Genomic DNA, 21,117 nt, shown 5'->3' with positions numbered 1-21,117 from the left:
GCCATGAATTTGAGTGTCATGCATTGAAGAAAAATAACAGTTATATAACTTACTACTGCTTCCAGTTTATAATTTTCAATATTTCTATCCTTCCTATATTCACTTAAAAACCCAGTGTGTAGATTGATGTGTAGTAACAAAATGGACTGAAATACTGTGGACTCACAAGTATTCTTATTAAAAACACCATTATATTCTCCTGTTCAGGCTAGACCTTTAGTGACATTTGAATCCATAAGCTTCAGGTGTGACATTTGCTGTTATTAACTTGCAGAATCTGTTCTTGAGAAACTTTCAGAAGATCCAGATTTGTATTGTTGATTCCATTCCTCTGACACATGAGAACTTGTTATAATCATTAAGGATTATAATATATAATTTTAAGAATTAATTTTTAATTTTCTTAAAAGCCAGGCTTACTTAGGCTACTTTTAATATATGGCTAGTTAGAGAGCATATTTGTATTCAAAGATTATTATGATTACTCTTCATATTTTCTTTTCTGTGCTTTTCAAGTTCTTTAGATATTATTTTGAGTTAGTAAACTTTTCAAGCCATCAGCACAGTTATGAATTCATATTCATACTTTGATCACACCTGCCAAAAATACAGGTGTGCAGTGAGACATATTATTAAACAATACTGAAAGACATGAGGGAGAGATAAATTAAATGGCTTTAACTTACATTTTAAATACCATCACCGGGCTTCCCTGATGGCGCAGTGGTTGAGAGTCCGCCTGTCGATGCAGGGGACACGGGTTCGTGCCCCGGTCCGGGAAGATTCCACGGTGCCGCGGAGCGGCTGGGCCCGTGAGCCATGGCTGCTGAGCCAGCGTGTCCGGAGCCTGTGCTCTGCAACGGGAGAGGCCACAACAGTGAGAGGCCCGCGTACCGCAAAAAAATAAATAAGTAAATAAAATAAAATAAATAAATAAATACCATCACCATTTTTTTTATAGCAGTGTGCTTATAAACATCACTTATCCAGACGAGAAATGGAACTCGGTGATTTCATTTTAATTCTAGTATGTTTGATGGTAATTTCTTCTGATAATTATGTACAAATCCATCAATCTGTACATCGTAAAAATGTATGGGATCTGGTTCCTATACTAAGTAGATTAGGGGCCAGGAAGACAACATCAGAGAAAAAAAGTGCTAAACTCTGCCATGCTAAAGAGTGAGATAGTGAAAAGAAGGGGTGATAGTAGCATTTTACTCCAGGAAGGAGGTAAGGTTTGAGCTGTGTCAGAAGAGAAGTAGGAATTGGGTTGGCAAAGAAGCCTTTTGATGAGTTAAGATACCAATGTCAGAACCTGTTTAAAAGATAGTCAAGAGGCTGGTCTAGCCTGGAGGAAGGGGCAGACATGTACACATAAACCTGTGATTGCACCAGCAAAGCCGAGCTGAAATGTGGAGATTTTTAAAGGCTGATACATGTTTAGATTTCATTCAGGAGACAATAAAAAGCCTCCACTGTAAGTTTTTGAGCCAGGGCACAAGATTAGTATCCTTGATGTGGCTGAGAATCTAGTTTCTGGTGTCACTAACAAAACTGAAGTCAGAGAATGGAGGAATTTTCCAAGGTGGAGAGTAGATAAAGAATTCAGGGCCAAAAATAAACGTAAGACACGTTTTTGTCATCCAAAAAATAGTTTCTACCCCTCAACATTATTTGCACACCAGCCTTCTAAGCTATGTGAAGGTATATAATTTAGCTTAATACTTTGGTTTACTCTTTAAATCTATAAAAGATTGTATTATCTGTAGGCATGTGAAATTATTGGATGTTTAAATGAGTAACTTTTTTACCTCTCACCCTTTCCACTGTGACATTTCCTAGGGTTGTCTTCCTCTTGTGCTAATGTTTGATATGAAGGAAGAAATTGAAGTTGACCCACAGTTCATTGCTCAGTTGATGGAGCAGCTCGACGTCTTCATCAGTATTAAACCAAAGCCAAAACAGCCGAGCAAGGTTGGTTCAGAGTCTGGGCCCAAAGAGAACCATGCATCACCTCACGTTCTGTATAGTGTTATTTTCATATAAATGTGTATTTGCATATACATGGAACTAAATATTCTGTATAATATACATCGTTATATATTATATTTAGTTATTTTATATAAATGTAAATTTGTAACAGCATTCATTACTGATCTTTTTTTTTAATATATATGTTGGTTTTTGGAGTCCATTTGTAACCATCATTTTAATGACATATATGGGAAGGAAAGAGAAAACATTTTCTTATTAATTTGCAATCTGGTAACTTTAAACGTTACTAACTTGCCGGAGAGTTGGTAAGGCTAAATAAATGTTGTGTTATGTGCATATGTGTATGTGTACACATCCAAGGCAATTAAAAAAATACTTAGTTTACTTACTAATTGTGAGCCACTGTGCTAGCCCTGGAGATTTAAAGAATAGGCGCCATTGTCTGCCATATATACTTTATTGTTTGTTTTGGGGTTTTTTTTTGCGGTACGCGGGCCTCTCACTGCTGTGGCCTCTCCCGTTGCGGAGCACAGGCTCCGGACTCGCAGGCTCAGCGGCCATGGCTCACGGGCCCAGCCGCTCCGCGGCATGTGGGAACTTCCCAGACCGGGGCACGAACCCGTGTCCCCTACATGGGCAGGCGGACTCTCAACCACTGCGCCACCAGGGAAGCCCTGTCATGTATACTTTAAATAATGAAGTATCTCCAGTTCAGCCTTCTTGGAACTTCTCCTCTAAGATGCTGCAAAGTTTAATGGGATAATTCTGGCGTTATTAAGTGCTAGTGAGAGTTTGAGGAAAGAGGAGTTTTCCTACATTAAAGCATGTAAGTTGATACAGCCACTTTGAAAAGCAACTTGTGATCATCTGCTCACACTGAAAACACGGATACCCTACCCTCAGTGATGCACTTCTACTTATACATGCCGAAGAAACCTTTGTATCAGAAGCCAAAGGACAAGAATGGTGTTGAATAAAAAAAGCAAGTTGTGGGCTTCCCTGGTGGCGCAGTGGTTAAGAGTCTGCCTGCCAGTGCAGGGGACACAGGTTTGAGCCCCGGTCTGGGAAGATCCCACATGCCGTGGAGCAGCTAAGCCTGTGTGCCACAACTACTGAGCCTGCATTCTAGAGCCCACGAGGCACAACTACTGAAGCCCGCACGCCTAGAGCCCATGCTCCGCAACAAGAGAAGCCACCGCAGTGAGAAGCCCGCGCACTGCAACGAAGAGTAACCCCCCGCTCGCTGCAACTAGAGAAAGCCCGTGCACAGCAACAAAGACCCAACGCAGCCAAAAATTAAAAAAAAAAAAAAAAAGCAAGTTGCATAATAACATGTACTAAATGATAGCATTTATGTATATTTTTAATTATAGCAGGTAAAACACCAAACAGTTGTGCCTTCCATTTTTAAAATTTCTAAACTGAATTTTATCATATATGCATGTATGCATATGGTACATGTATAACATGTATTACTATATACAATTATGTCTGTATGTAAATAATGTGGTATTTAGTGTCCAACGTAAGAAAAAGCATCATGCCTTCTTCAAAAGAAAACTTTAAAGGAGAAGATAGGATTGATTCTAAATGAACTTGATATATTGAGCTTAAAGTTAGAGAATAGAACATTAATTTTATGTATTGGGAAGCTTTGTACTTTACTAATTTGAGTTGACTAGAGTCACTGTACGTACCAGAAGGAAAAGATACAGTCAGAAGAGACTTTGCATGTAAAGATGGACAGGCACAGGAAGATTTCTGGAGTTCAGCAAGAAGTGAGCAGAGGTCAGGGGAAAAGAGATTTTAAGTGAGAACTCTGAAGCCTTACAGCATCCAGGGCTGTTTAATTATGCCTCACAGGCCCCGAGGCTGACTACTGCTTTAACTGCTGTCTCAGCCACACATTTTCTTTATTGTCCACTGGAGGCTTTCCCCCTTGGGTTCACATTTCCAATTTTCCAGATGAGTCCATTGAAGAAAAAAAGAAGATTTATTGTTTGGAAATTTATTTTACTATAAGCTTTGCCACAAGTATGTCATCAGTGAGGAAGAGTGGTAAATGTCAGATGTAAGTGACTATTATTATGCAGTCTGTATATGGTGACATGTTTGATTTGTTTTGCAAAGATGAGATAAAGGGGGGAAAGCTTTAATGTAGAGACAAGAGGATATAAATGAGAATGGGCTGTAGAGACAGAAGGACCCAAGTTCCAGTCCTCTAGCTGCTCCTCCACAGCTGTGCTGTGACCTTGGGTAAGGCCCTTGTCCTCACTGAACATGAATAATAATTCCACCCCATGAGGTTTTGCAGGAATTAGAATATATGTGCGGCTTCCATCACAGTGCCTGGGACACAGGACACACCCAATAAATGGTAACTAACATTTTATGGTTTTACCAAAAGGAGTAAACTTAGGAAATACGTGGTTGGAATTTGCAGTTGATGTTAAAGCATCATTCATCCATTCCCTGCGTGGGATTCTTATTACCGTATTCATTTCTCAGCCCCCTCCCCAATTCATTGTAGACTACTTGCATGTCACTTTTTTCTTTCTCATTATGTGTTTTCATAGTCTGTGATTGTGAAAAGTGTTGAGCGAAATGCGTTAAATATGTATGAAGCAAGGAAATGTCTCCTCGGACTTGAAAGCAGTGGGGTTACCATAGCAACCAGTCCATCCCCAGCATCATGCCCTGCCGGCCTGGCATGTCCCAGCCTGGATATCTTAGCTTCCGCAGGCCTCGGACTCACTGGACTAGGTATAAAATTTATTATTATAGCCCTTCTCAGCCTCTGGGGGATTGCTTATCCAGTTTCCTTTCTTTCTACTGTTTGGGGCTACATTTTAAAGGCTGTTTTTTCCTCTTCAGGCCCTACGATCAGGTGAAAAGCAACAAAACTCGAATCAATCCATTTTGATTTTTTTGTTAGACTCTATAGATTTCTGTCTCCCAGATTCTTTTTATTTTGGCGTAAGTAATCAAGGTCTGGCTGTTGTATTTTCGGTGGCTGTGTTTGTTCTTCTAAATTAAGAATGCCATTGAGAGTGAAGTGAGCCGGCTGACTATAATTTATGTGTTTGTTCTCTCCTGCATTTGCAATATTGCCACTAGTCCCTAGAGATAGAGATTATCCAGTTTGCTTTTCAAAAAGTAATTGCAGACCTGCATGAGGGGTGGGGAGGGGGGAGGAGAAAGGAAGCAGAACCCTCAGTCCTAGTGATTAGGCCTGCCTTGCCCAAACACAAAGGAGATCTAGCCTGCGGCCACCATGGGAAACAAACCAACCTGCATTTATATCTAAGGTGAAGGAGAGAAAGATGAAAGAAAAACATCATCTTGGTGCTTTAGTTCTTTAAGAAAGCAGGGTGAGCCACTTAATAGGCATGGTGTGATATGTATTGCCTCATTTACGGATTCCCATCTTGTAGGAGGAAGTTCATTGCTATATTACAGTTATTCTAGGTTCACTACTTTTTGCACATTTGTCAGTAGCCATTATATAAAAAGTTAATGCAATAACCCTCGCAGATCATTCTACCAAGTTCAGTGTTGAGACAGAAAAAAATACTCTCAGCAGTCTTTCAAATTTTTAATAGCTATTCTTGCTTTTTAAAAATGTAATATGGTTATAATATGATTAAGATTCCAAGTATCCCTGCCCAGACACCATTACCAGTAAAGACAGATTTTCCCCCTTGGCCCCTAATCTCCCAAAGTTGTCCCTTCCACTGAAGATTCTGAACAGAGTTGTAATAACACAGCAATGCATGTGAGTCAGGAAATGCCAATCAGGCAACTTAGCAGGAACTGAGTTCTTCCTGCACTAGAGAGAAAAAAAGTGAGCAAAGATCATAGTGACTTAATTTTAAGATGTTTTCATGGCTATCTCTAGCCTCTAATACTTAATGCTTTAAGTATTCCTGGGAACTTATTTATACAAACTCACATTTCACTCTAGAACATATTTGAAATGCCCGAAGGGAAATTTCATTACTAAATCAAAGATTAAATCCTTAAAACAAGCAAAAAGCGGAAAAACAATTCTTTTTTCTGAGAAAAGTCTTCATACGCATTGAGATGGACCCAAAGACGTCATGTATGGACAGTCATACACAGTATGAAAACTGTTCCGGGTGGGCCAGCCTCTGCAAATGGACTGAAGGGAGATATTCTGTTGCAGGAAAACGTCCCCCTAGTCACCGCTAATTGCAAGTGGTTTAAAAAGAGTTTGTTTGGAAGCAGGTGACAAGTGAATTAGGCAGAGAAATACAAAATGGGTCTCCACGTGAGCACAGTTTTGTTCATCCTGGCTAGTTGAAGTGATTATGAAGCAACTGATTGGTGCTCTAGGCCCCTGACTACTGTCCTGGTCTGGGCATATCTGTCTTCCATTTCTGTTTGTAGGCAAGTGGGGTCCTGTGTTGGAGTTGTATCATGCAATATTTCATGTGAATATTTGAAAGAAGGTGATCTGTCATTCATATCTTATATTTGGAAAATATCAGACTATATGGATGTGCATTCCAAATGGCAGTATTGATGCCATCTGTATTTTTAAATCTTGAGTTTATGTGTATTGACTTTACATTCATTCATTACAGGTCTTTTGGGACCCACTGCCTTATCTCTCAATACTTCGACAACCCCGAACTCACTTTTGAATGCTCTTAATAGCTCAGTCAGTCCTTTGCAAAGTCCGAGTTCTGGTACCCCTAGCCCCACATTGTGGGCACCTCCACTTGCTAGTACTTCAAGTGCCACAGGTCAGTATTATTTAAGTACAATCAAAGGTGTGTATTCTTAGGTATTAATCAGTTTTTCAGTAAAATTTACTAGTGGTTCCGTTTCCGTAGGGCAGAACTATGGTTCAAAGAATACTGCAGCCAGACAAATTCTCCAAAGTGTAAATCAGCTAAAACAAAGCATAATAAAGCAGTGAGATTTTCATAAAAGTAATATGTAATCTTCAAACGTGACAAGCAGATCAGGAAAAAGGGCATGATGTGCAGGGAGCAGTGGCAAAAGTGCACGAGGGTCACTGACCTGGTAATTAGGAAATGCACGTTCTAGTTTGACAAGTTTGCTTGGTAGTCATATGCACACGCTAAATCTAGCTAGTTTCCTCATTTGTACAGTGAAGAGCTTGGACTAAATACTCTCCAAAATGTTGTTCCATTTTAATACTTCTTGTATGTTTTTATAGTAATGTGTTAAACCTGTTAACAGAGAGGTATCAAAATTGAATTCTCAGTTTGCAGCAACAAAAATGACTGTTTTTGTTGTTACTGAAAAGAATAAAATAATGCTTGTTGATTCTGAGTTTATTCCTGTCTAATGTCTGTCTTCATGAAATGCTGTTGTAGGTTTTTCTGCTATACCACACCTTATGATTCCGTCTACTGCCCAAGCCACATTAACCAATATTTTGTTGTCTGGAGTGCCCACCTACGGGCACACAGCTCCATCTCCCCCTCCTGGCTTGACTCCTGTTGATGTCCATATCAACAGTATGCAGACAGAAAGCAAAAAAATCTCTGCTTCATTAAATGGACACACACAGGTAATGCCCTTCGGCAAGAATCATGTGATCTATGCTGTTTGTAAGAGATAAGCCACTGGTAACGCGTTTAAACTTCACCTGAGATGAATTTTAGAATTGTGACCATATCTCTGTGTTGTTTTCTATTATTATTTCAGTCTCCGAATATAAAATATGGTGCAATATCCACTTCGTCGCTTGGAGAAAAAGTGCTGAGTGCGAATCATGGTGATCCATCCAGACAAACAACTGCATCTGAGCAGGCATCTCCCAAATCAAACTCTGCAGAAGGTATCTTTCCTTCTGAACTTGAGCCTGCTCTGTTGATTGGATAAAGGGGATTGTAGAAAGTCTGTGCAGCGATTTGGAGTGGGTTTTTCTAACTAGTCATGATTCACCCTCCCTCAAGACTGCAGAGAGACAGTATCTTGAGTGAAATTCCAAAGAACATGGTGAAAGAGCACTTTGCCATAGAAAGAACCACTTTCCCATGACATTGGCCTTTCCTAAATTAAAGTGAATGTAATTGTGCAGCAGGAAAGCATTAACTTACTAAGTGTGTGCGTGTGTGTGTGTGTGTGTGTGTGTGTGTAATTTTTTCCCAAGTAGAGTATTTCTTTTAATAACACCTTCATCCTTAACAATCTTTAAAGAAACATGAGGGTCTTCCAATTTCATCATGAGTTTTTGAGGTAGCCTGAATTTAAGGCATCTTCTCTGTAGCTGAAAGCTGTTATGCTTTTGTCTCCATAGAATTGGATTCTGATTTGTTTCCATTGCAGGTGACTGTTGATAGTAAGATGATGTCTGGATTTTTGCTTTTTTCTCTCTTCTTCTGCAGGTTGTAATGATGCTTTTGTTGAAGTAGGCATGCCCCGAAGTCCTTCCCATTCTGGAAATGCTGGTGACTTGAAACAGATGATGGGTCCCTCCAAAGTTTCCTGTGCCAAGAGGCAGACAGTAGAACTGTTGCAGGGCACAAAAAACTCACACTTTCAGTATGTATTTTAATTTTAAAATCCCTTGATCCTTTGAAAGAAAGTGTATAACAGGCTGGATTTGTGTTAAACTCAATAGTTAGCGCTCTTCGGTTCAAGTGCATTTGACATTATCCATGGGTTTTTCATTTCTCTTTATGATTACCTTCTCTTTTTACTTTTAAAAATTTTATTAAAAATAGTATCTGATAACTTTCACCCTTGTTATAAAACAAAATTCAGGTGAGTAAATGTAAAGATCAAATTGACTTTATTCAACAATTCATGAATTGGCAGCATCCCATTTAACAAATAGAAAGGAGCTCCAAAGAGCTGCAGAAAGAAGAGGTTTTTAAAGGCAGAAAGGGTGCGGGGAAAAGGAAGTCATAAAGAAAGGATTATTTCAGGCAAGGTCACCTTCCTTTGGGAGAAGGCAGGGGTCGATCAGGTGGGTTACCTCACTAGTGTTGGCCAGGAAATTCCAGACAGGACTGGTTAAGATTACATTCCTAGGAGAGGCTGAAACTGCAGTGAGGTTAGGTATCAGGTCTTGGTTTGTGGATATGGGGCTTAGTACAAGTGACTCCATTTTGGGCCTGTTGTCCCTTTTTTCACAATTCTCTCCTTTTGATCAGACTTTCAGCCCAAGTGAGAGATGTGATCAAAATTTAAGGCATTAGCACCACTCTCAGCTACCTCTCTATAGTTTAGTCCTTATAGCTTTTACTGATCCTCTGTGTGGTGTTCACAGGTCATGATTCTTTTTTTTGCTATTGAATCTCTGTGGTGTTCACAGGTCATGACTTCAGGCTCACAGTTGTTTTAGTCAGTCATTTTCTTCCTTTCTTTTCTGGCATTCCAGTTTTAGGGAGGTCATTTGCTCAGTGGTTAGTGGCTGCAAACATACATTTAAAGCTTTTGAGAGAATTCAATGCACCAGGGAGACTACTATGACTGTTATAGGTAGAATCATTTCCAATGTTTGGAGGGCAGCTCGGAGCCATTGTCCCCCAGACCCAAACCAATCAAAATCAAATAAGTCAAAGAAAGACCCTGCGGAAGGAGTCCTTTTTTTAAGCCAAGTGGCTTGCTCAGTGATTTTAGTTAACTGAGTTTCCACTAGCCCAGAATGTTAATCCAGGTTCAGCATGTAGTGTTGGCCACAGCACAGACACTCCCTTGTTCAGCTAAAAGATAATCAAAGGCTATTCTATTATCAAGAACAAATTTGGGGGCTTCCCTGGCGGCGCAGTGGTTGAGAGTCTGCCTGCCGATGCAGGGGACACGGGTTCGTGCCCCAGTCCGGGAAGATCCCACATGCCGCGGAGCGGCTGGGCCCGTGAGCCATGGCCGCTGAGCCTGTGCGTCCAGAGCCTGTGCGGTGCGTCCGGAGCCTGTGCCCCGCAACGGGAGGGGCCACAACAGTGAGAGGCCCGTGCAAAAAAAAAAAAAAAAAAGGAACAACTTTGGCCAGAGAATCTAAGGAATTCTGTTGGGCAGCTACTGTCTTGGTAGATTTTGCAGTATCTTCAAGAGTTAAGGAGAGATTCCTGATTATAGTTTCATTTACATTTACTCTTAACCCTGGGAGTAGGGCCCTGCTATGGAATGTGAATCCTGAACCATGAAAGCCTCCTGGACTTTTCTAACTCCGCAATATAAATTCAGGGGAGTCGTCCAATGAAGTGTCTCAGTTTGTTTGTAAATAGTTAGGGACACAGTTAGATAACTCAAGAGGCATTGCCCTGTTATGCACCAGCCATCTAGGCACCCATATGCCCGAGGAGAACGATAACCACCACAGACAAAGATAAATACTGTTGGGGCACAAACCACTCCCACTAAAGTGGTGCTGTTCATGGATTCATTTGCAGGGATTGTTGCATTTGCCCATTCAAGCCATGAGTCATTTAAGTTTTCAGTGCATTTGGGAAGTAAATCTCCTAACCTGAAATAAAAAGTTCTAAATTACAGAGGTTACCTCCCTAAGCAATGGCCTGAGAGATTCAGATGACTGTGTTATCTTTCTGGATCAATGCTAGACCGAGTAAAGGAAAGAAAAAGAGACGAAAAAGGTTTCATATTTAATTAAAATGTGAAGTCTTGATCTGGGGTGTCAGGAGGAAGCAGTCTGCCTCAGTGTCAGCTACTTCTCCAACTAGTCAGTTTGATTTTGAGGTCTCCAGCTGGTTGTCCAGGACCAGATGTCAGGTGGGGACTTCTTCAGCTGTGAGATGTGTACCTAAGTCTCTGAAGTTTGGCTGCCATCTTAAGTAGTGAAGAGGATCTGGTATAGTCCCTTCCAAGGAGACTCAAGGACCGTCTTTGTTCTTAGTGATTCCAAATCAGAAGGGTGGGAGAAAATTGGAAACATAAGTTTGGAGAATTGTGGCTAGATATTTGAAGGGAACTAGAAGAATTCAGGATCCAGTCCAGTTTACAGGAATATAACAAAACCTCAAAATTAATAGCACTAGAATCTAATATCTACAAAAGTACAAACATTTTTCTCTCTACAGTTACTTCCATTTTTTTAAAACAAAAGATAATTGCAGTTAAACTAATTTGTTTGCTTTAAAATTGGCTTATTTACATAAGTGCAGCAAGAATAGTGATTGTATTGTATGAGTACTTTTTAAAACTGCTTTGCAGGAACTTTTCATAAGGAATCTCAGATTGAACTCTTAAAAGCCTCTGAGGCCAGAAAGCCAAGCCAAGGACTCGCCATCAGATTTTACCTACAATACCTGTAGTTTGGGTGAATTCCTCTCTTCATAAGGTCCCCAAAATAACCTGAAGTTCCTGGGCCTGCCAGGAAATGACCTTCCTGACTCACTGGGTAAGGCTGCCAGGAACCCTGTAATCAGAGTACCAGGCCAATGTTTTTCAAGGGGCTTTATTGGATTTATTAAGTTAACCTTAGTTCCTTAAAGCTGTCAGATCATATCTGAGTCTGTGTACGTCTCTCTCAAATATGACATTTCAGTCAAAGCTTTGGTAATATAGCCAGTGTTTCCAATGTGTTCTGTTACAAGGAGAACAGATTCTTATTGACCTTTGCAAATAACTAACTGTATTGCTGTGCAAAGAATACAGAAGAGTTTCCAAAGAGTTTCTGGAGGGATCAGGTAGGGAGAAAAGTAAATGTTTCGTCTTTGTTTACAAAGGTATACTTTACCAAATTGCTGTAAGTCATCGATAACTTAGGAAAAAAGGTTTCCTTAAATCTGGAAAAACAAAACATTAAGGATCTAGCAATTTTTCAAACAAAAAAAATCATTAAAAAATTATGATCATTCTCCTCAGTTCATTTAGTCCCATGTACAATAATTGATATTTGTTCTGTTTGAATCCACTTCAGTTTTATGACCTTTATGTTATCAGAAACATGCACTTGTTAAAATCCTTCCCATGAATCTCCTTGAAGATGAAACACTTTTGTAAGAACACTTTTGCAGAAGCATCTAAGACAGTAAGTCTCTGTAAACGACAAAGACTTAAAAATGCCTGTTGTTCAAGATCTGATGAGATTTCATTTGATAAAGAGATGTAGTTATTTCTGTGATATACGCCAGTTTACGTTAATATTAATTATGACTGATAACATTATACCTGGACATATCACATCTCTAGGAATTTCACACAGCTCTGGAACACTTATATACTTATACAAATACAAAATAGAGAGGGCTTAGTATTACTTTAATTTGACAATACTTCCCATGTAATTTAACACATCAAAGAAGCCTAATTAGTTTAAGATCTCTCCTTTTATAAGAAGAGGGAACAAATCTTTTGAGATGTGTCCCAGGAGCCCTCTGGAAAATCTCAAAGTTAGTTTGAGGTCAGAAAGATTTCATTTGGGATTTGATTTGGGGGAAGTTTGTCAAAAATATCAAAAGGTTTAAAAACACTTGGTCAAATAGGATCATAGGTCACTGTGAAACAACATTTACTTATCCATTTAACCAAAGTGACAATTGAAGACCACACAGGCAAATATAGAAAGTTAAATAGTTGTTACAGGAAATTATTTTGGTAAAGCACAAAATACTTGCTTTCTAGGCAGATTACTTAAAGGTAAATAACAACCTTTTACAATCTCTTACTAAGAGCAGGCCAGTAATTCAAAATCACTTGTTCTTTTAACAGAGAGAAAATCAGTTCTGATTTTGCACTGATGTACTTTTGATATTAAAACTCATTTTTTTTCCACTTAAATAAATTCATTCTAATTTTAGCCTGCTTGACCACACATAAAATTCCTTTCCCAAGATTCCTTTCCCACAAACCTTCTACAGTTTGGTCTTATGTTTTCTTCTTTCCCATTCTGCAGTAACCAGTCTCACTTCAGGACAAAATTAGTTCTATTTTCATCAACAAAAATTCCTCTCCATTCCTCATACCTTCTTTTACTGAAAACACACATCCTACTTTCCTTGAATATGGAAATGTTTCCTTATTATTTCTAGTAACTTTAATTATATATATACATATATATATTATAAACATATTTATATAATATATATTTAATTTTTAACCCTAAACAACCTTTTTAGTGAAAAGAAATAAACAGTTGTGTGACTTGACAATATTTTTTACAATGTCTAGAAACATATGCTTTTCCATAGTAAATTTCTCAGTGTGGCACAAAACACGTTCATTAATGTATCCAAATATCTTTAGTTTCTCTGTAAAAAAATAAAAAGGCCCAAAGTGGTAAACCTGTGTTCAGTAATTAATGTTTTAGTATTTTATCTTATTTGGAAATGATCTGGATATTCAATGACAATCCATCATTTACTTTAATTTAGCAAAACTTTGGTTTAGGTTACCAAAAAGATTTTAGAGAAACTATTTTAAAAGTTTACTGAAAGGGCTTCCCTGGTGGCACGGTGGTTGGGCGTCCGCCTGACGATGCAGGGGACACGGGTTCGTGCCCCGGTCCGGGAAGATCCCACATGCCACAGAGCGGCTGGGCTTGTGAGCCATGGCCGCTGAGACTGCGCGTCCGGAGCCTGTGCTCTGCAACAGGAGAGGCCACAACAGTGAGAGGCCCGCGTACCACGGAAAAAAAAAAAAAAAAAAAAAGTTTACTGAAAAACTTTTACCCCACTTAACATCTGTAGTAATCCCCTTTTTTCTGTTGGGGATAAGTTCCAAGACTCTCAGTGGATGCCTGAAACCATGGATAGTCCTGAATTCCTGTGTATACTATGGTTTTTCCTATACATATATACCTATGATAAAATTTAATTAGAGATTAACAACAATAACTAATGAACAATTATAACAATATATTATAATAATGTGGTATCTCTCTCTCACTTTCCCTCTCTCTCTAAATGTCTTATTGTACTGTACTCACCCTTCCTCTTCTTGTGATGATGTGAGATGATTAAAATGCCTATGTGATGAACTGAAGTGAGGTGAGTGATGTAGGCATCGTGATGTAGTGGTAGGCTGCTATTGACCTTCTGATGATATATCAGATGGAGGATCTGATCCTGGATCCTTGAGCTATGATGATGTTGATGGTTGGGGAATTCCACGATGGGGTGGAGTGGGGTGGCAAGAAATTTCATCACACTACTCAGAACAGCAAACAGTTTAAAACGTGTGACTCATTTATTTCTGGCATTTTTCATTTAATATTTTCAGACTGAGGTTGACTGTGGGTAACTGAAACCATGGAAAGTGAATCCACAGATAAAGGGGGACTACTGGATTCAATTTACTTAATTTATATAAGTACTTAATTTTTTAAAGCCACTTACATAGAGCTCTTTTACAAATTAATTTTGGCAATACCATCCGGAGGTGGAAAATTCAATATATCTGCAACACATACATAGACACACATAAACTGACAGTCATAAACAGAGACCTTTTGGGTTCCATTTTTTAATCACTGCTGTGAATCAGGTACAGTAATACAAAATTTCACTAGTTATAAAAAAAAAAAGTTGGATTTAAGTTGTTTTCTGGTAGATGGAATAAGTTAAGTTTACCTGCTCAGATGGCTGAAGCTTTTTACTGTATTTGTGGGGAAGACACTTAAAAATTTTTTGGTCCACCTAAGTTTCAAATGACCTTTTCCCTTTTGTTCATCTTCTGATAAGAATTACCTCTCTAAAAAAAAAAAAAAAAAAAAAAAAAAGAATTACCTCCCTAAAGTTTGTAGAACATTTACATCTCAAAGGCACAGAGAAAGAATGCAAGTTCCTCCAAGGACTTTGGTTTCTTCCTATAAGGCCAGAATTTCTACAATACTTATAAGCCTTCTGAATAGGGGAGGTTTTAGGATTGGTAAAAGGAATAGGTGGACTTTGAACTGCCTCTACAGCTAGTTTCTAGTTTTGCAAAGATTTGTAAGATAAGGACAGTTGCTCTCAATTCCTCAAAGAATTGGGTTGCAGCCTAAATTACATTATAGTTTGAGCCACCCATCCAACTACATTATCCTTAATTTGCTTTTTTTTTTTTTTTTTTTTTTTTAAATATCAGGGAGAAGATTTCTAAGGTGGGAACCACAAGATTTCTGTGTTCTGGATTTAGAGCTGTTTGCCTTTGGAATGTTTTAGTAAATCCTTTCACAGAGGCTTTAGAGGGTTTTTCTTCCCCTCTGAGTGCATAGTTTAATTTTAGTTTAAGGGAGGAGACGTAAAAAAAATTCCCATCAGCCTCTGAATATCAGCTTCCAATTTTTGACCAACTGTTGACTGCAGAGCTACTTAAAAAAAAATCTTTTAACTATCTTGTCAGTTTTCGGTGTGGACAAGCAGTAAATATTTCTGGCAGTATTGAACAACCCCTTAGGCTTAAGAGGTATTCCAGAAGAGGGTGCAAAAAATATTTTATTTTCCTCTCTTTATTGGGTACTACAGACAGAGACCCAGGAGAGCTGACTCTGGTAAGAATTTTCTCCCTTCGTGGGCTTCTGCCAGTTTTCCCAGGATCCCACCTATAGGCTCCAAGTGAGGTTTAAAATAGAGGGTGTAGCTCTAGTATCTACCAGAATTTGGCAAGGTTTTTCATGAATTTTAATTTAGTTTCCCTTAGCTGTTTAAGGGAATAATGTAGCAGTTTATAAGAAAATCCCTCAGAATCTCATCAATTCTGGGAGGAGCTCATTCAGGGGCCCTCCTTTGAGGGTAGATAGGAGGGTGTCTATTGATGCTGAAAAGTCAGCCTCTGTGCACCAGTGCTGAAGCGAATCTTGGAGACAGAGTGTGGGGTGAAGTAGAAGAGAACAGCTTTATTGCTTTGCCGGGCAAAGGGGGCCACAGCGGGCTTGTGCCCTGAAAAATTGTGTGTCCTAACCTGGGAGGATTTGGTGAGCACTGTTATAGCAGTGGTTCAAGGGTGGGGTTGCTGATAGGAGCAGGGTGTGTGCGGGACCTGCACTCCTTTAATCTGGCCTCAGGTGGTCTCCTGATGAGCTTTTCTGGTTCTCGAGGCTGTCAAACCGTGAGTTTCTGTCTGGAATGAGGATTGCTTCGTCAGGCAGTTTGTCTTCCAGTTGTTGGAGTCTTTAGTTCTGTAGAAGAGCTCAAAGATGTTCTGTGTATCCCTTGATGCAGAATCAGCACCCTGCCCCGAGGCTGCACTATTGTTTCTTGACTGCTCCTCCCTTGTCTCTGTATCCCCTCCCTTCCCTAATTAGCAACTGTTCCAATCTGCCCTTTGGAACCCAGGGAAGGTCATAGAGGCTGGAGTCTATTCCCTGCAAACAAGAAACAGGGGACACACAAAGGCTTCCATGCCCAGGAGCCCCACAGGGTCCCAGTGGTTTCACTGCATGACCACTAACCTGTCAGACATTTGTTTGTGATCTTCTAGTCTCTTCAGAGTGGAAAGGAAATTTAGACAGGATTACTGGAGTGAGTACTCGTATAAAAGAGGATAGGGAGTTCCCTCGTGGTTAGGACTCTGTGCCCTCACTGCTGAGGGCCTGGGGTTTGATCCCTGGTTGGGGAACTAAAATCCCACATGTGCAGCATGGCCAAAAAAAAAAAGAGGATAGAGGGGAGCAGTAGTAGTTATGTCAGTCTTATTGTCTCTTGTTTTAGGTACCTCTTGTGTCTTTAATTTTTCATTAGCCTTTTTGCAATGAGTCTTTCATTGAAGCTATTTTGGAATTTTGAAGCCTTTTGGAGTTTTCTGCATTCCAATTAAAATAGCTATACAATTTTTTTTGAGGGGGGGAGTGGGGAGTCCTTGCTTTTAAGTGCACTTCTTAAATGATCTTATATAATTGGAACATTACTCATAATGGCCATTCTAATTGTAGGTCATCTTTAGTAACACTTTGCCATTTTTATAGATAATTATAGCTTCCAGGACCATAGTTCTTAGATGTAAAATAAGCAAGTGTACCAGAAGGTGGAGTGCTTAACTCTTTGAATTTTAAGGATCCCATTTCTTTCAGCTAAGCCGTTTTGGGTTTGGGGGAGCCAGATCAGTATCTAAGAAGGATGTGCTGTGGGCCTGGGGATTGTGTGGTATTTTACAGTGTACCTTGTTTCACGGAAATCTTCTTGAGGTTGGTGGATGACCTAGTGTCAAGCTAACCTGTTCCATGACCAGCTTATTTGAACACGGGAGTCCTTTGAGTTAGGTGGAGAGTACTTTATCAGCTTTTAAGTGCTTCACCCATGCCCACGAATTTTTGTGGCTTTTTGGCTTCTGAGATTCCTATTAGTGGTAGCTTTTATCTACAGAAAACAAGATAAACACATGCACCTTAACAAATTGGCAGTAACCAAAGGATTTTGCTGTGTCCCAGCCAGGTAAAGGTCTCGTGTATACCACCAACAATTCCTGCCATGGGACCTTGGCCTGGGGAAAGAATTGAACCAACAGACCTCAACAAATGGAGACTGAGGACTAGGGGCTCCACATACATGGAGAACTGATAGTTCCCACATGGATCTTGGGACAGAATCAAGGCCTGGGGGTTTCCACCAATTAATTGACTATTGTGGTCTGAAATAAAGGCTAAGGGCTTGAGCTCCTGCGGATCTCAATCATCTGCGGATCCAGCTGACCTGCCCTGTATTGGAAAGCCAGTTAGATTGGGAGCTCAGTGCAAAGAGAGCAGAGCTCAGAACTGAGAGGAAGTTACCTACAGTCCTCAGAAGCAGTGAGAGAGACAGAGAACTCAAAAGGGTTTGCAGGTGCTACACCTGTGTTTCTCATTCCCAGAGTTATTGGAAGTCTCCTTCAGTCCTATTACTGCCATCAAATCTGTTTAAAAAAAAAAATTCAACTGAGTAAGTTTAAAGATCAAATTTACTTTATTCAACAATTCATGAATCAGCAGAATCCCATCTAGCAAATAGAAAGGAGCTCCAAAATGCTGCTGAAAAGAAAACATTTTAAAAGGAGAAAAAAGGAGGGACAAGGAAGGCATAAAGAAAAGAAAGGACTATTTCAGGCAAGGTTACCTTCCTTTGGGAGAAGGCAGTGGTCTGTCTGGTGGATTACCTCACTAGTGTTGGCCAGGAAATTCCAGACAGGACTGGTTAAGATTACATTCCTAGGAGAGGCTGAAACTGCAGTTAGGTTAGGTATCAAGTCTTGGTGTGTTGATGTGGGGTTTAGCACAAGTGACTCCATTTTAGGCCTTCTGTCTCCTTTTTAGTGCCCTTAAATCTTCTCTGTCATCTCCCCCCTTCCTTTAGCTGGTTGGGTTTATTTCTGGATTCCCTAAACCATCTCTTTTGCTCTGAAACTTTAGCATTCTCTCTGCTCTTCAGTAATCAGCAGGGCAATTTTAACTCTCCGATTTTTGCTGTAAGAAATTTTCTTAGTGTGAATTCTCCTTCATTTGGCTTTGAATTTCCAGCTTAAACTATGGCTCCCTTGTTCCAAGGTAGTGAATTGTTCACTTTGGTAATAAATACTTGGCAGTATCATGAGTTTACTTATTACAAATCACAGTGAGTATAAGTGCATATGTTATATTAAATATAATTCTCCCTTACCATAGCACCATTAGGGATAACAAATGTGTTATCCTTACTTCTTCCATTTATTTTATTTTTTTCGAATAGGCAGTCTATTCACATTTTAAAAACGCAAAACAGTGGAATGCTTCTACATCGAAAGGTTTTGTTCCCATCCACTTCATCTACCCAATTTCCTCTACTGTCTTTTATATCGTTACAGAATAGAGTGTGTTTAGGCAAATATAACATATATATTTATTTTTAACTAAAAAATTGATTTTATTGAAGTATAGTTGATTTCCAGTGTTGTGTTAATATATATTCTTATTTCCTCCTTTTCTTAGCAAAATCTGTTTTGCTTTTATAAAAAGCAAAATCTGTTTTACTTTTATAAACTCTTTGATTAACTACCATTGTTCCCATTTTGTCCAAATCTGCTTTACTTGTGTTTTTCTTAACATGATACTAATACACCAAATTAACATTATTTATTATAGGTTAGAGAAATGATTTTGTTTTCCCTCTGTGTTGATGCATTTGAAGTATATACCTGTTCCTTTCATCACTAAATGTGTTCATTGAGTGTGTAAGTGTGAACTGATTATCTCTCATCTGAATTAAGCTGTAACCTCCAGAATGGTCTCCCTGTCTCCAGTCTCTTATCAGCTCTATCAATCCTTTATTTTGTTCCAGTAATTTTTGTCACACTCTGGCTTTAAAACCACCAGTGACTGCACACTTCCTTTCCTTTGCTTATGCTGTTCCCTCTGAGTTGCTGTTACACAATGGCGAACCTGCAGATGCCCTTTAAATTCCAGGTCACACGACTGTGTGAAGCCTCTCTGAACTTTTGTCAAACAAAGTTCTTTGCTGCTCCTTTTGTATTCTAATAGTCCTTTCTAAATTCCTCTGAATTCCCCTAGTACAACTGAAGAGTGAATGATAAAAGGAAGAATGTGTGAGCAAATCAGCTCTTTGACTAATACTGTTTGTTTCTGTTTTACTTGAGCCTAACATGCCCTTGGATGTGAACTTGAGGTGCATGTGTAGGGCATTATAAATTCTTATAATTCAGATAATTGCCCCCCATTTTAAGAAGCACTTTCGTGTTCTTTCCCTGCACCCTGAACAGATGTTAAAGAATATTTACCTGCTGCCTTTATCATAGCCGATTTGTTAGCAATATCATGTATATTGCACCCAAAAGAACTGGATCATCTGCATGCCTTCCGACTGACTCAGTTTGTTTAGACTGTGTAAACGTGGGTCAGGGATATCTCCTTGATGTATGTAAATTAGAAATCTTGTCTGTATGTCTATTTCATATGTACTGCATACAGTGTATCATACATGCTATATTTAATGTGTGTGAATATAGATCATGAAATAGTTTCGGCACCATCTCTAGAGTCAGAAAGTCTGGGTTCAAATCCCAGCTCTACCATTTACCAGAGGTATGACCTTGGACAAGGTACTCCCCTCATCTGAAAAATAGGGATAATAAGACTGCCTTCCTCATAGCAGTACCGTGAGGATTAAATGAGATAATACATGTAAATGGTTGACAGTGGTAAACCTACACAGTCAATGTGGCACCTAGGAAATGTGTGCTCCATTTGTATGTAATGGTGGAGTGTTCAATCCCAAACTCTCTTTCACAGCAGCACTGACAGGTTGCTCTCAGAGCCTGAGCTGAGTACTGCAGAAAGCCCTTTGGCTGACAAGAAGGCTCCAGGGAGTGAGCGTGCTGCAGAGAGGGCTGCCGCTGCCCAGCAGAACAATGAAAGGGCCCGCCTTGCCCCACGGCCATCATATGTCAACATGCAGGTAATGATAAAAAAAAAAAAAAATGGACAAGTCATCCAAATGTAGGCTGCCTAGGTTGGGGAATGGGGAATTCAGTGAGCTTTTAGCAGTAGACCAGAAATTAAATTTAAATATATATGCAGTAGTTAGGAATTGGTTTTGTTATAAACATTAAAAATGAACTGCAGGGCTTCCCTGGTGGCGCAGTGGTTGAGAGTCCGCCTGCCGATGCAGGAGACACGGGTTCGTGCCCCGGTCCGGGAAGATCCCACATGCCGCGGCGTGGCTGGGCCCGTGAGCCATGGCCGCTGAGCCTGCGCGTCCGGAGCCTCTGCTCCGCAACGGGAGAGGCCACAACAGTGACAGGCCCATGTACCGCAAAAAAAAAAAAAAAAAATGAAATGCAGGATTTAGTTTGAGAAGAAGTCTTTAAAATATAATATTAGAAGTGACATGGTCTATGTCACTGTGTCTTATGCAAATACATTTTTCATCTGTTTAAAAAAAATGTAGATAAATATGAGAACTGTTATTTCTAAGCATTTACTATCTCATGACATACTCTTGGATAAATAGATATAATATTCTTCTATCTGTGAAATGGAGAAGACAAATTTGGTGTTCCTTAGTTATGAAAATAACTAATGTAAAGCTTTAGTGTTTTGAAAGGAGATGCTAAATATTATTGATGGTTATGTTGGTTCACAGATTTTTATGATTATTTTGAACAATTTCCTCAGCAGGGATTTTCTCTATATCCATTTTCAAAGTATTAGGCTAATTACTCAAAATAGGCTATTGATCATGAAATTCAGAAATCTGATTTTCATATAGATCA

At 39.4% G+C, this 21,117-nt stretch overlaps 1 protein-coding gene and 1 long non-coding RNA gene across 6 annotated transcripts in view; one reads left to right on the top strand and one right to left on the bottom strand.

The window, feature by feature from the left end:
* LOC132593625 (uncharacterized) overlaps window positions 1–21,117 on the bottom strand; it is a 475,128-nt gene that overhangs the window by 47,420 nt on the left and 406,591 nt on the right. For 4 of the 5 annotated variants that reach the window (XR_009559340.1, XR_009559339.1, XR_009559341.1 and 1 more), the window contains exon 7: window positions 687–854. This is a non-coding gene — a long non-coding RNA (uncharacterized lncRNA). Of the gene's footprint in view, window positions 1–686; window positions 855–1,814; window positions 1,991–21,117 lie in introns of all 5 variants that reach the window. The other variant, XR_009559337.1, reaches the window with a different exon arrangement.
* BICC1 (BicC family RNA binding protein 1) overlaps window positions 1–21,117 on the top strand; it is a 295,894-nt gene that overhangs the window by 252,624 nt on the left and 22,153 nt on the right. Inside the window, exons 9-15 of the mRNA XM_060286347.1 lie at window positions 1,846–1,977; window positions 4,575–4,761; window positions 6,606–6,767; window positions 7,368–7,564; window positions 7,702–7,834; window positions 8,385–8,541; window positions 20,138–20,300. Coding sequence (XP_060142330.1) covers window positions 1,846–1,977; window positions 4,575–4,761; window positions 6,606–6,767; window positions 7,368–7,564; window positions 7,702–7,834; window positions 8,385–8,541; window positions 20,138–20,300 — 1,131 coding nt within the window. The remainder of the gene's footprint in view (window positions 1–1,845; window positions 1,978–4,574; window positions 4,762–6,605; window positions 6,768–7,367; window positions 7,565–7,701; window positions 7,835–8,384; window positions 8,542–20,137; window positions 20,301–21,117) is intronic.

This window comes from Globicephala melas, chromosome 16, assembly GCF_963455315.2.
Source record: "Globicephala melas chromosome 16, mGloMel1.2, whole genome shotgun sequence".
Lineage (NCBI taxonomy): Eukaryota > Metazoa > Chordata > Mammalia > Artiodactyla > Delphinidae > Globicephala > Globicephala melas.
This window is presented reverse-complemented; position numbering and strand designations above follow the sequence as displayed.